Source organism: Oryx dammah, unplaced genomic scaffold (assembly GCF_014754425.2).
Source record: "Oryx dammah isolate SB20612 unplaced genomic scaffold, SCBI_Odam_1.1 HiC_scaffold_1, whole genome shotgun sequence".
NCBI lineage: Eukaryota > Metazoa > Chordata > Mammalia > Artiodactyla > Bovidae > Oryx > Oryx dammah.
This window is the reverse complement of record NW_024070185.1, coordinates 9785306-9799643: the sequence shown is the minus strand read 5'-3', so window position 1 is coordinate 9799643 and position 14338 is coordinate 9785306. Positions and strand designations below refer to the sequence as shown.

The window sequence follows — 14338 nt, the reverse complement described above, 5'->3', positions numbered from 1 at the left end:
ACCAACTTAAATTGGAGGAGAATTACAGTATTGTGGTTTTTGCCATACGTGAATATGAATTGGCGGTAGGCATAAGTGTGTCCCCCCATGCTGAGCCTCCCACGCCCCACCCTCCCCTGGTCCATCCTTCCAGGTTGCCGCAGAGCCCGGGCATCCATCAGACTCTCTTTGGTTATCTGTTTTGGTGATGTATATGTTTCAGCGCTGTTCTCTCACATCACCCCACCCTCTCCTCCCACCGAGTCCAGAAGTCTGTTCTTTACGTCTCCTTGGCTGCCCTGCGCATGGGACCATCAGTACCATCTTTCAAGATGCCCTGTGTGTGCGTTGATGTCTGCTTACCTTTGTCTTTCTGACTCCCCTCTGTATAACAGGCCCTAGGTCTATCCGCCTCGTTAGAACTGACTCACGTGCGCTCCTTTTTATATCTGAGTTATATTTCAGTGTGTGTATGTGCCACAACTTCCTTATCCATTCATCTGCTGGTGGACAGCCAGGCTGCTGCCCTGGCCCAGCTGTTGCCCTTAGTGCTGCAGGAAACACTGGGGTCTGTGTGTCTCTCTCGGTTCTGGTCTCCTCAGGGTATATGCCCAGTAGTGGGATTGCTGGGTCGTGCGGTAGTTTTATTCCTGGTTTTTAAAGGAACCTCACACTGTTCTCCACAGTGGTTTTATCCATGCTTGCATTTCCATCAGCAGTGCAGGAGGGCTCCCTTTTCCCCACGCCCTCTCCAGCGTTTATTGTTGGCAGGCTTTTTTGATGATGGCCCTTCTGACCGGTGTGCAATGGTACCTTTTTGTGGTTTTGATTTGCGTTTCCACTTGTAATGCCAGCTCATCCAGGTCTCAGCTGAAGCACTGTCTTCAAGAAGCCCACCCTGCTCTAAGCTGCTGCTTACCTGCTCTCTGCCGCTGTCTCCTGTTGCGGTGGCCGCCCGGCGCCGTCGTAGGTGTGCCTCCCACACCAGGTTGTGAACCTCTGGAGGACAGAGCGCTGGAGCCCATTGTCACATGTGTGCTTTGTAAATGTTTCCTCCAGTTTGGAGGTCGCCTGTCCATTTTCTTTACAGTATCTTCTGATGAGCAGAAGCTTTTAATTTTGCTGAGATCTAATTTATAACTTTTTTTTTTCTTTTTTGTTGCTTTCTGTGACTTGAGAGCCCTGTGCCTAACCCAAGTCATGAAGGTATTTTTTTAATTTTTCCACTAAAAGCTGTACAGTCCAGGCTCCATCTCAGGTTAATACTTGTGTATGGTGTGTGGTGGTAGTCAAGGTTCTTTTTTTGGGGGGTGCTATCTAGCTGTTCCAGCACCACTTGTTAAAAAATAATTTCCTTTCTCCAGTGAATTGATTGGGGCCTTTCTTGACAACATAATGACTGTCTGAGCTCTCTCTTCTGTTACTGATTTGTTGCTAATACCAGACTGTGTGGATAAATGTAGTTTTTTTGTCTGTCTTGAAACAAAAGTAGCATAATTCTCCAACTTGCTTATCTTTCTTAGAATTGCTTTGAGTGTTTATAGTTACATTGTATTTCTATATATAAATTTTAAAATTAGTTTGTCAATTTTTTTCTAACCTGCTGGAATTAAATTTTTAAAAAACTTCTTATACATAGAACTTAAAATGATTTTAGCCTCTTTTATTTTTTAATTGAAGTATAGTTGATTTACCATGTTAATTTCTGCTGTACAGCAAAGGGACTCAATTAATAATATATATATGTTTAAAATATTTTTGATTATGGTTTATCACAGGATACTAAATGTCGTTCCTTTGCTGTACAGTAGGATCTTGTTTCTCTCTTCCATATATAATAGCGTACATCTGCTAACCTCCCATGCTATCTCTCCCGTAAACCTCTCCCTCTGACAACCATATCTTCTGTTTCTATTTCGTAGATAGGCTCATTTGTGTTGTATTTTAGATCCCACATATCAGTGACAGATGGCATTTGTCTCTCTCTGACTTCATGCGGCATGTATGGTACTCTCTAGTTGCATCCGTGTTGCTGCAAGTGGCGTTATCTTTCTGGCTCAGTAGTATTCCCCGTATCTGTGCACCGCACCTTCTTTATCTGTCCGTCAGCCAGTGGGCATGTAGGCTATCTCCGTGTCTTGGCTGTTGTGAACAGCGCTGCTGTGGACATAGAGGTGCGTGTATCTTTTTGGATTAGTTTTGTCTGGGCATTTGCCCAGGCGTGGGATTGATGGGGATGAGAATTCTTTGCCTATCATCTCTTCTAGGAGTTTTATGGTGTCGTATCTTATGTTTAAGTCTTCAGACCCATCATCTTGAATTTTTTTGTGTGTATGGTAAGAGGATGTGTCCTAACTTCAATTCACACGTGACATTTTAGCCACTTTTAAGTATACAATATAACGGCAGGAAGAACATTCGAGATGTTTAACCATCACCACCAGCTATTTCTAGCACTTTGTCTTCCCAGGTAGAAAGGCTGTGTCCATTAAGCAAGAACTCTCCATTTCCCCTTCCTTTCAGCCCCTGACACAGCCTCTGTTTCTGTGAATTTGTCTATTCTGGACAAACATATGAATGGAATCATAGAGCATTATGGCTTTTTTTGTCTGGCTTTTTAAATATAGCATATTTTCAAGGTTCATCCATGCTATAGCATGTATCAGAATTTCATTCATTTTTATGGTTGGACGATGGTTCCTTGTTTGTGTGCAAATAATTATAGCATGAAATACTGCTTATCCATTCACCTGTTGATGGATACTTGGGTTACTTCCATGTTTTGGCCATTGTAAATACTGTTATGAACATGGATGTACAAATTTCTTTTGTGTAGCTACCAATGAGTGGAATTGTTGGATCCTACGGTAACTCAATATTTAACTTCCTGAGGAACGGCCAAAGTGCTTTCCCACAGCTGTTGTACCATTTCATACTCCCACCAGCCACACACAAGGGCTCAGTATCTTCATACCCTTGCCACTACTTGTTTCATGATTAGTAATTTTAAAATCGCAGCCATCCCAGGAGGCTGCAGTGGTGCCTCACGCAGGCTCCGATGGGCATTTGCCTAATGGCTGACCATGTTCAGTCCCTCTTCATGTGCTGATTGTCCATCTGTATTTATTGTTCAGAGAAATGTCTATTCAAGTCCTTTGCCCATTGGAAAAATATCGGTTGGGGACTTCCCTGGTTAAGAAGACTCTGCCTTCCAAGGCAGGGGATTAGATCCCTGGTTGGGGAGCTAAGATCCAACATGCCATGGTCAAAATAACCGAAACATGAAAAAAAAAGGCAATACTGTAACAAACTTAATAAAGATTTAAAAAATGGTCCACATAAAATTTTTTTAAAAAGCTTTTAAAAACTGGGTTATTATTGCTGTTATGGGATTTTGATGAGATTATATTGAATCTGTAGATCAGTGGGTAGAATTGAAATATTATAATACTGAGTCTCTAATCCATAAACATGCTGTTCTCTCTTCATGTATTCAGATCTTCCCTAACTTCTATCGTCAAAATTTTTGAGGCTTTTTGTGTAGAGATCTTACACATCTTTTCAAAAGTTTATTCCTAAGTATCTCTTTTCACAGGATTATGAGTGGAACTGCTGATTTTTAAAAAGTTCTTTTTTTAATTACTTATTATATTGCTAATTCTAGTAGTTGTTAGGATTTTCTTTTTTTAAATTGTTTGGAGGACAATTGCAACATTGTGATGGTTTTCGTGATCCATCAGCATGAGTCGGCCACAGGTATACGTGTGTCCCCCGCGTCCTGAATGCCCCTCCCGCCTCATCCTCTCCCTCTGGGTTGTCCCAGAGCACTGGCTTTGGTGCCCTGCTTCATGCACTGAAGATTTTCTGTGTAAGTACTCTTTTGCTCATAGCCCTGGAAATTGGCCCCTGTATCCTTGGGAGAAGTTTGGGAGGAACCTGTACCCGGTCTGTTCTGGTGAGCTAAGTCCTCAGAGACAAGGCAATGCTCAGGGTATAACAGGTGTTAATAAATGCTCAGAGGGGCAGAAGGGCCCACAGATGACTGGAAAAGGCTCCCTAACATCAAAGGTCTTTATTTTGAAAGTATTGTGAAAATTGTAATCTAGTTAAAAATTTATATGACCTTAGGAAACCTTTAGTTGATAATGTGTGTGGTAACCCCAAATTACTGTACAGTATGTGAATTGCAGTTACTTTTCATTTGTGACTGATTTCATAGTTGTATGCCATGAAGACATAAACTGCCTTAGAAAATATTGCCATGGTTTATTGTAGAGAAGTGTAAAGGATAAATTCTGCTAGCGTAAGAGTGATCATGCAGAGGACTCGTCTCTTCCCCCCGATCCCAGTGGCTTCAAATAACAATATAAGAGAAAGAAGAAATATTCTTTGTGCTTAATGATAAGATGTGGGCAAAACACCTCTCAAAGATCTGTGGTTCTATGACTCAAAAAATGCTGAAGTTTAACACATGTAAGTCCCCCCTGTTTTATGGAGATGTTATTGACATATAGCATATATAAGCTGAAGGTGTACACCATGATTTGATATGCATATTACGCTGAGAAATGATTACCACAATAAGGTTAACTCTGTCCTGTCACATAGTTGCCACTTCTGTGGTAATAACTTTTAAGATCTACTCTCAACAGCTTTCAAGCATATCATACGGCATCGTTAATTATAGTCACAATGCTGTCCCTTAGATGCTACAACTTACCCGTCTTCTAGCCGGACATTTGTATCTGGCCCTTGACAACCGCCACTCTTCTCATCTTTGAGATTCTACGTGAGTGAGAGCATACAATGCTGGTCTTTCTCCCGACTCCTTTCATTTAACCCTTAAGGTCCATCCGTCTTGTTGTCAAAGGCAGGAACCGCTTCTTTTTAATGGCTGATAGTCCATTGTGCATGTATCCCACATTTTAGAAAACCCTTTCATTTATCAAGGGAAACTTCAGTTTCCATGTCTTGGCTATTTTGACTACTACTACAGTGAACATGGGGATGCACCAATCTCTTCGAGGTAATTTTTTCATTTCCTTGGGATATATACCCAGAATTGGGGTTGCTGGGTCATACGATAGTTCTATGTTTGACTTTTTGAGGAACAGCAGTGCTCTTTTCCACAGTGACTGCACCAGGTGACATCCGCACCAGTAGTGCACGAGGGCCTTTTCTCCACGTCCTTGATGAGATCTGGTATTTCCCCTCTCTTGGTAGTAGCCATTCGGACACGTGTGAAATGGTGCCTCACTGGGGTTTTGATTTCCACTTCCCTAATGGCTCGTCATGTTGAGCCCCCTTTTGTGCGCCTGCTGGCCATCCCATATCTTTGGGAAAATGTGCATCCAAGTCCTGTGCCCATTTTTAAGTCAGGTGGTTTTCTGCAATCGATTTCTATGAGTTCCTTATATATTTTAGCTATTAACCTCTATCAGATAGTTTGCAAATATTTTCTCCCATGTGATCACCTTTTCATTTTGTTGGGTTCCTTTGCTATGCAAAAAGTTCCTTCTAGTTTGCTAGTAGTCCCAGTTGTTGATTTTTCCCTTGTTGCTTGTTTTTGGTGTCATTGCCAAAAATTGTTGCCAAGACCAGTGCTGAGCTTTCCCCATTTTCTTCTAACACTTTTAGAGTTTGGGGTCTTACATGTAAGTCTTTATTCTTTCAAGTTAATTTTTATGAGTGGTATAAGGGGAGAGGGGGACCAATTTCATTTTTTTGTGCATGGTTATCTAATTTTCCCAATGCCATTTATTGAAAAGACTGTTCTTTCCTCACTGAGTCTCATGGACTCCCTTGTCAGATATTAGTTGACTGTGTGTATATGTGTGCATTTATTTCTGGGCTCTCAGTTTTGTTTCATTGGCCCATGTGCCTGTTTTTATGAGCTTTTATTAAGCTTAAAATTAGAAACTGTGCCTCCAGCTTTCTCTTTTTTGGGGAGCTATTCAGGATCTTCTGTGCGTCCATACAAATTTTTGAGTTTTTTCTTCTCTGAAAGTTGCAATTGGAATCTTGAGAGGAATTGCATTGAATCTATAGATGGTAAAATGCTTTTATGATGTGATTAAGTCTAAAATGTGACCTAGGAACAGTGTTGGCTGCAGCCTTCAGCAAGACTAGACGAGTTTGGCTCAGTTCTACACTACCTATCTCCATAATTCAGTGGCATCTTCCTTCAGAATTGTAATTGGTTATTTTTACCGCAATGTGGGGCTTCCCTGGTGGCTCAGTGGTAAAGAATCTGCCTGCACTGCAGGAGAGCCAGGTTCGATCCCTGGGTCGGGAAGATCCCGCCTACCCGCCCCCCCTCCCCCGGAGAAAGAAATAGCAACTCACTCCAGTATTCTGGCTGTAGAAGCACATGGACAGAGGAGCCTGGCGGGTGACAGTCCATAGGGCCGCAGAGTTGGACATTACTGCGTGACTAAACTACCAGGTTTGAAAGAGTAACGTTATTTACCCACAGTTCCACAGCGGTGAATTTGTGAGCACTGGACGTTTTCTGCTTTCACAGTATGGCATGAAATGGTGAGACGGCACTCAGCTTTCCTCGTGGCTGTTGGGGAAACACTGGACTTGGGCCCCCTTTCCTCACCAGGCTGCTGGGCTTACACGAATACGTGATCATACAGCTTTGGAGGTTTCTTCACTCTCATTTCTGCTGATGCCGTCATTGTACAGGCAACCCTCATCTCACTGTTCTCTGCAGGCACTGCGTTTTGTTTTACAGATTGAAGGTCTGTGGTGGTCCTGTGTCGAGCAAGCCTACCAGTGCCACGTCCCCAACAGCATTACTTTTTAATTAAGGTCTGTACACGTAAAAAAAAACTGCTCTTGCACATTTAATAGACTGCAATATAAATGTAACTTTTACATGCACTAGGAAATGAAAAAATACATGTGATTTGCTTTATTGAGAGATTTATTGTCGTGGTCTGGAACCAAACAAACAATATCTCCAAGGTAAGCCTGTAGTTTGAAAAAGCCAACTTCTGCCTTAACAGGACAACTGTGAGGCCCCAAAGCTTCAAGCCGTCCAGGGGTCAAGACGAGTAGTTTGTTACCTTTACTTAAAAAGGAACGAACAGGCCTGTCTCCTCTTCGCCAGCTCGTGATCCCTGGTGGTCACATATGACGGTACAGTGAGGCAGCAACCACTTGCTGGCGATGGGTTTTGGGGAAAGTCACCCTCTGTACCTCAGTTTCCTTATCCAGCACTTAGATGTTCACTGTTTTCAGCTACTAAATTAGGGGATAATTTGCTACACAGCAATAGATGCTGTTTTGCAGAAAGATCAAAATAAATGAGAAAACCAGGTTCCTCCTCACTGTTTTTCATGGCTTTTCAATTACTAATCACTAGGTTAATCATTAGGATTTTATAAACATTTTTCTAAACATCACCCTCTGCCCCAGATTGGTATCAACGGGCTGCATTTCCGACAGCAGGTCCCACCGTTTTTTCTGGGTCATCTTCTCACCAGTCTGGTTTGGTATCCAGATACCCAAGCTCTAGGCAGTTATTCATACTTGCTGTCTCCTAACTCTCCGCAGGGCAGGATCTAGAGTTTCTCTACTCTAACAAATGATTCTTCGTGTCTTCCTGACAGGCTTCTGCCACGAAGTAGGTGGTGATGATAGTTGAAACCTTCATAATTTCTTAATTATTTCCCACCCATCAGTCTATCAACTAATTTACATTCACATACTGTTTGTCTTTCTAGTGACCCTCTCTCGAGATTAAGACCTTGGAATTGATCCCTTGGGATTACTTAAGCCCTTAACAGAAATCCAGCTTGGACAAATCCAAGCCATTCCTGGACCTGTCACTCACTGTTAGAGGACATTTAAGGAAAACAACCATTTGATTTCTATTTTATACTGCTTTTGCATTTTTCAAGATGTTAAAACTTTAAAAAAACTTACCTTGATTTCTCTCTTGAATTTTATTAGGAAGCATGCCTACATGTGCTGCATATTTACAGCTCTCCTAAGAACAAGCTAAATTTTCATAGCCCTGGCATGTCCATCTGTTGCAATGTTCATCTTCCCCCACTGTTTATTGTGGACACATCTGAGGCCCCTCGACTGGAGTGACCTGTACCTTGGGAAGCACAAACCTATGGAAACATGGCTGTATCCAACCAAGGCTGGCCCAGCTGGAGATGGCAAAAATGAAGTTGTGTTTTCCTTTCTCTAAGGAAGAACTGCTTCCCAGGGACAGGGCCATTTCAGAGACAGAACTGACAGTCAACTCTCTGTAAAACCTGAGCAGGTAGAGTTTTACATGCTACAGTTCTTGGGTCACTCAAGCCCACTGTGACGCTCTGCTGATGCCCAGGCTGGAGGACTGACTTCCAACTGAATTTCAACCAGTCTGAAAAGATGGTAGGCGTTGCTTCTGCTGTAGCCAGTTCTAAGACTTGAGCGCTACTCCCCACCCCCACATTTTAATACGTACAGAACTGGCCTGAGTGTGACAACTGATGCTAGCTTAGACTAGATGGAATCTGGTAAATACCTGTTGCAAGCAGTTCCATTATTGTAGATGCAGGCGTCTGAGTTTAATGCGCAGGGGAATGCGGAGAGTCTGTGGGAAGGGCAGTGACACGGGCGAGTGGAGCCTAGTTCAGGCCCTCCCCCGGAAGGCCAAGGTCAGTGTTAGCAGTCTGTGCTGCTGTTTCCCGTACAGATACAGCTCAGGTCAAGTTAAGCACCCTTGTATACAACTGAAGAAATACATTAATGCACACACCAAACTAAAGTTTGCCAAGTTCAGTTCTGTATATTTTCATATCCTTTCACAGATGCTAAGTGAATGCATAAATTTTAAGTTCAACAGAACACAGCTACTTCTATAAAAAATAAATTTTATTAACAAAATGAGCTCACATTATAAAACCAAAATGAACCTTTGCTAATTTCTTGGCATCGTCTTTCTTACTAGGTACAGCACTACAGACAATAAAACAAAATAAAATTAAAGACCAGTTGCTCTGCCTGAGGCCTGTGAAACTGTGACAAATGGGCCACAGTTGTCATCTCTCGTGTTCCTCCCACCACTGACCCGATGCAAAGCTGCTGTGACTCTCTCTCCTCCTCAGCCTATTGCCTTACCTGCCTGGCTATGCAGGCCTGGGAAGGACACACGCCTAAATTTTAAAGGGAGAGCTCGCTTCTCAAACAGTGCTGAGAAGCCAGACTGCGAGGTTCTGGCTGCAACTCCTGAGAAGGTATCTCAAAAGCCGCTTCTTTATTCTTCAAGCGAGAGCCCACCACCACCGAGACCTGCCAGCTGTGGGTCTTCCCTTCTGCCGCTGGGGGCTGGCAGCTGCGGTGAAGGACGCAGGGGTCCAGGGATGTGGGGGTGGCACGGGCCTTCCCCTCAGAACTTCTGAAGGAACTTAAGGACCAGGTCCCGCAGGCGGACCCGGAGCACCTCGTCGTCGTCACAGATGATATGGGTCGAGTCTTCCTCAATCTGGATGAGGGTCTCGGCTTCCTGCAGCAGGACAATATGGCCCTTGGCTGTATCTTCCACCTTGATGTCGCTGAAGCCATGCTGCACCGAGAGAAAAGGGGCAGGAGGGCATTTTAGTGTCTGAGATGCTCCTTCCCTGGTGGCTCACACGGTAAGGATGGACTTGGCCTGCAGTACAGGAGACCTGGAGGACTCCAGTTCATGGGATTGCGAAGAGTCGGACACGACTGAGCAACTAACACTTTCACTTTCCTTTCCAGCGTTGGCTACACTGAACATTCTAGAAACTGGCATTTTGGACTCAATACAGTTCTTCAGAGCAGTCCCAGGACCTACTACCGCAATAGAATTCCAGGTGAAGCCCCCAACCATGCAAAAATCTCATACAAAACACAACAGAATTCCTACCACCTGCTTAAGCTTTTGTGCATCATCTGAGGAGCACATCCAGGCACCTGGGTTCAGGAGGCTGGGTGTTCCATCCCAACCTCCCAGCCACACCTGGGGTCCCTGTAAAAACGCTCCACCCTGTCCCAGGAGGATGCCTTCCTCATCACAGGTACCGGTGACCTTGTGACCTGGCAAGTCCCTCCCGAAGGGGAAGATGCAGCAGTCTATCAAATACTTCTCCAGGGACCCTCCAGTGCTAACTGAGAATTTCCTTACACATCAGATGTAAAGCTGAGAAAGAAACAGAGTGGAAAGAAGAGTGATTTGTCTGAGAAGGACACACATAGGTAATAACCATGGCCGAGGGAGGTTCTCCGTCTTTGGCACAGAAAGGGATGTTCCTCCTGCAGGAGGAGATGGGGGCAGAAACTGGAGTGGGAGATAGTCGGGTCCTAGAGATCAACTCCTGGGAGAGCCAGATGTAAATAAGATCTTTCTGGGAAAGCAAGGTGTTTCAGGTTTTCAAGAAACAAGTGAAGCGTGAGTCCCATCAGTACAGCCGAGGGCGCAGCACAGTCAGGAGGAACGCTGGTGTGTGCATAGCACATGGGGTCCCCAGGGGGTGTCCCCACATCACTAGGGGTCAGGGGAGCCCAACAACTCGGGGAAAGCCCTGCCTTTGAGGAAGATTAAATGACAAGTGGAGAAAATTCCCAACAAAGACAAAGCCTTTAAGATTGGAAAGCACTTAGCTACTGAGTTAGTCTGGACAAAAGGCAGTAACCAACTTAGAAGAAAATCTCTTTTCCTGGAATAGATTTTAGTGTTAACTGCAGTTCTTCCCACAAGAAGCAGCATGAAAAATACTGTCTTTAGCCAACTGCTCCTCTTTTCTGTCAAGGACTCTCTAATTCTGATGCCAAAAGAGTGGTCTCTGAAGCCCTGTGACTGAGGCCAGAATTACAAAACACTTTCAGGTTAATAAATTCTTTTTCCTCTTACTTGTAGTCATGAAATCTATTCCAGCAGCCACCAGGGATGAAGAGTGGGAAGGGTGAGGAGCTGGGGGAGGGACCACCATCCTCCACCATGACCGCCTGCTTCTCTCTCCCACTACCTGTCTGGGAACCACTGGCCCCGCTCCCTGAGCTCCGGGGATCAGGACATCCTGACCCCTCTGCCCACACCACACTGGCATCTCCTCTGAGCCGGCCATGCAAAGGGTCTTCTCATACAAAAGTGGGGCCCTAAGGGGGCAGATCCTTTCCTGGCCAGCCCCCTGCCCAATATGTCACAGCTATGTTTCTGAAGAAAGGCCCCTCCTCGTTCTGGTTCCCACAAGAAGCGGGGCTGGGGGGCAGTCTTGTGGCAGCCTGGTAGTGGGGGTGGGGGAGGAAGGTCAGCTCCCCTCTTAACTCTGCAGCTCCCGCCTGGTTCGGGCCCCGCCCTGACCGAGGGTGGGCAGATGCTGCAGGGACAGCGCACGGGCTCCTGGGAGGGACGCCAGTGCAGTCAGACAGCACATGCGCAAGCCCACAGCGCTCACCTTCTCCAGCGTCTGCACGAACTGGTCCACGGGGATGGAGCCACTCAGCAGAGGCTTCAGAACCTTGCAGTCTGGAATGTCATCACTTGCCCGCTTTCGCTTCTTGCCGCCAGTGGGCTGGGCGGGCCTGGGCGGAGGCTGGGCAGGAGGAAAACAGGGGTCTCGTTAAGAAATGACCTGGGAGCCCCAGGTCGGTGCAGGCCACCCGCGGGACCCTCTTCCTGGGGGGGCCAGGGCCTGCCCCGGTGCCGCTGTGCCCTGTTCAGGGTCTCCGTCTCCAGCTGATCTCCACACAGTACACACAAGCTCAAGTCACCTAGCCACAGAATCATTATCTTAGCTGGCAAAGATACCTCCTTTTAGCAAGACCCGTTTTTAATTTTCAGTCAACTCAATTCAGTTGTGTCTGACTCTGTGACCCCTGTGGGCTGTAGCCCTCCAGGCTCTTCTCTAAGTAAATTCTTAATAACCCACATTGGCAGCTGGACCTGGAGCAGTAGTACCAGGGCTGAGGACAGAGCCTGTGGGGCCACACTGACCAGTTACAGTCCTTCCGTCAAGAAAATGAAGGGCAGAACAACTGCCCTGACAACGGTGATAGTACAGAGAGCTTTGTGAGGCCTAAATAAGACACTGGCTGGTGAGGACCGGGTCCGGGGCCCAGCGCTCTAAGTGGCTGCTATGGGCACACAACCCTGGGGAATGACAGTGGCAGAGCCCAGCCCTGAAGGGGGTTCTCCTCACGAGAGGGCAGACAGAGGCCCACACAGCTGCCCTCCAAGGTGGCAAATGTGCCTTGAAGTGAGGCGTGAGGCTGGGGGGAGATGCCCTCCACCTGCAGGGGCTCCCCAGGTTCCCAGCCCTTGGCCTGACTGCTTCAGGGCCCCCGAGGGCAGGGGCTGCGTCTGCTGTTGGGTCTGCCTCCCCTCCCACCTCACGCCTGCGGGCTCAGGACGGGCACCTGAGGAGAGTTTGTCTACTGAGCACCACCGGGGGAGCCGATGCTCCGGGGACTGTGATGGCTCTAGAATGGTGGGTGGCGCCGTCCCTATGAATAATCGTTTCTCCTCCCTTTTCTCTCTCCAAGGCACGTAGCCAGAGAAATAAGTAGTGCCCTTTCCTTCAGATCAGAACCCTCAGGAAGTCTGACCTCTACACTGTCCTGGCGGGCTGGCTGGAATGCCGGCACCTTCTCAGGAGGAAGGCTTCCAGTCCCCACAGGCCCTGGAGGTTCCTCTTGGAGCCCAGCCCAGCCTCCCCAGGATACCTGAAGAACGTGCTTGTTATCTTTAGTGTGCAGCACAGCCGAGACGGTTGCCAAGGAAATGCCAGGCTTAATCTCCATGGGCACCAGCGAGTCTGCAAGCTGGGAGCAAAGAGGGGGGTTTTAGTCAGGTTCCCCATAAACTGGGGGCAGAGGGTGCTGCAGCCATGCTGCCCAGGGTGAGGGGTTAGGAGGCCACGCTGGGCCACTGTGCACAGCTCAGGGATGGACGGCGAGAAACTGAAAGTCGTACAATGACAGCAGGAGCCTTTAACACCCCACTTACACCAGTGAACAGATCACCCAAACAGAAAATCAGTAAGGAAACACTGGCCTCAAATGATACATTAGCCCAAGTGGACTTAATAGATATAGAGAACATTCTATCCACAAACAGCAGAATATACCTTCTACCCAAGTGTACGTGGAACATTCTCCAGGAGAGATCATACGTGAGGCCACAATACAAGTCTCAGTAGATTTTAAGAAGACTGAAATCACATCAAGCATCTTTTCCAACCATAACGCTATGAAACTGGAAATCAACTACATGAAAAAAACACAAGTGCATGGAGGCTAAGCAATGTGCTACTCAACAGTAAGTCACTGAGGAGATCAAAGAAGAAATGAAAAAAATACCTGGAAACAAATGAAAATGGAAATACAATGAGTCATAATCTTTTAACACATGCTTATATGGTCATTTATGACAAAGGAAGCCAGAATATACAATGGGGAAGACAGTCTTTTCAATAATTGTTACTGGGAAGACTGGACAGCTACATGCAAAGTCTTGTACCATGTAAAACAAACTCAAAACGGATTAAAGACTTAAAATATAAGACCTTAAACCATAAAACTCCTAGAACAAAACACAGGCATCTTTGACACTAGTCTTTTATCAATTTTATTTCTGGATGTATCTCCTCAAGTACGGGATTCAACAGCAAAGATAAATGAGACTGCATCAAACAAAAAAGCTTTTGCACAATGAAGGATACTGTCAATAAGACAAGAAGGCTGTCTAGAGTAAAGGAGAAGGAATTTACAAATGATGCACCAGATAATCCAGAATTCACAGAGAACTCATACAACTCAACATACCCCTCTGAAAATGGGCAGCAGACCTGAACAGGCATTTTTCCAAATAAGATATACAGATGGCCAGTATTACTAATCATCAGGCAAGTGGATGTCAACACCACAATGAGGTATCAGCTCACACCTGTCAGAATAGTGGTTGTCAAAAAGACAACAAATAACTGGTGGTGAGAACATAAAGAAAGGGGAACACTTGTGCACTGCTGGTGGGATGGTAAATTAGTGGAGGTGCTATGGCAAACAGTATGGCGGCTTCTCAAAAAATTAAAAACAGAACTACCGTATGACCCAGCAATTCCACTCCTGGGCATTTACTCAAAGAAAACAAAACACTAATTTGAGAAGATGCCTGCACCCCTGTGTTCAAGGTAGCATTATTTACAATAGCTAAGATATGGAAGCCACCTAAATGTCTTCTGATGGATGAAAGAAGAAGATGCGACACACACACACACACACACACACACACACATACACACACAGACAGACAGACAGACATGGGATATTAGTCATAAAGAAATAATGAAATTTTGCTGTGACAACATGGACAGACCTAGAGGGTATTATG

The 14338-nt window shown here is 45.6% G+C and overlaps 1 protein-coding gene and 1 long non-coding RNA gene across 2 annotated transcripts in view; one reads left to right on the top strand and one right to left on the bottom strand.

The window, feature by feature from the left end:
• Positions 1-8753: 8753 nt before the first annotated feature.
• Positions 8754-14338, bottom strand: part of INTS9 (integrator complex subunit 9) — a 129809-nt gene continuing 124224 nt past the window's right edge. Inside the window, exons 15-17 of the mRNA XM_040236071.1 lie at positions 12673-12771; positions 11406-11543; positions 8754-9550 (exon numbers count right to left, since the gene is read on the bottom strand). Coding sequence (XP_040092005.1) covers positions 9374-9550; positions 11406-11543; positions 12673-12771 — 414 coding nt within the window. The 3' untranslated portion in view covers positions 8754-9373. The remainder of the gene's footprint in view (positions 9551-11405; positions 11544-12672; positions 12772-14338) is intronic.
• On the top strand, positions 9059-10860 carry LOC120860341. The gene is made up of 2 exons (XR_005720313.1): positions 9059-9620; positions 9730-10860. It is a non-coding gene; the product is annotated as an uncharacterized LOC120860341 (long non-coding RNA).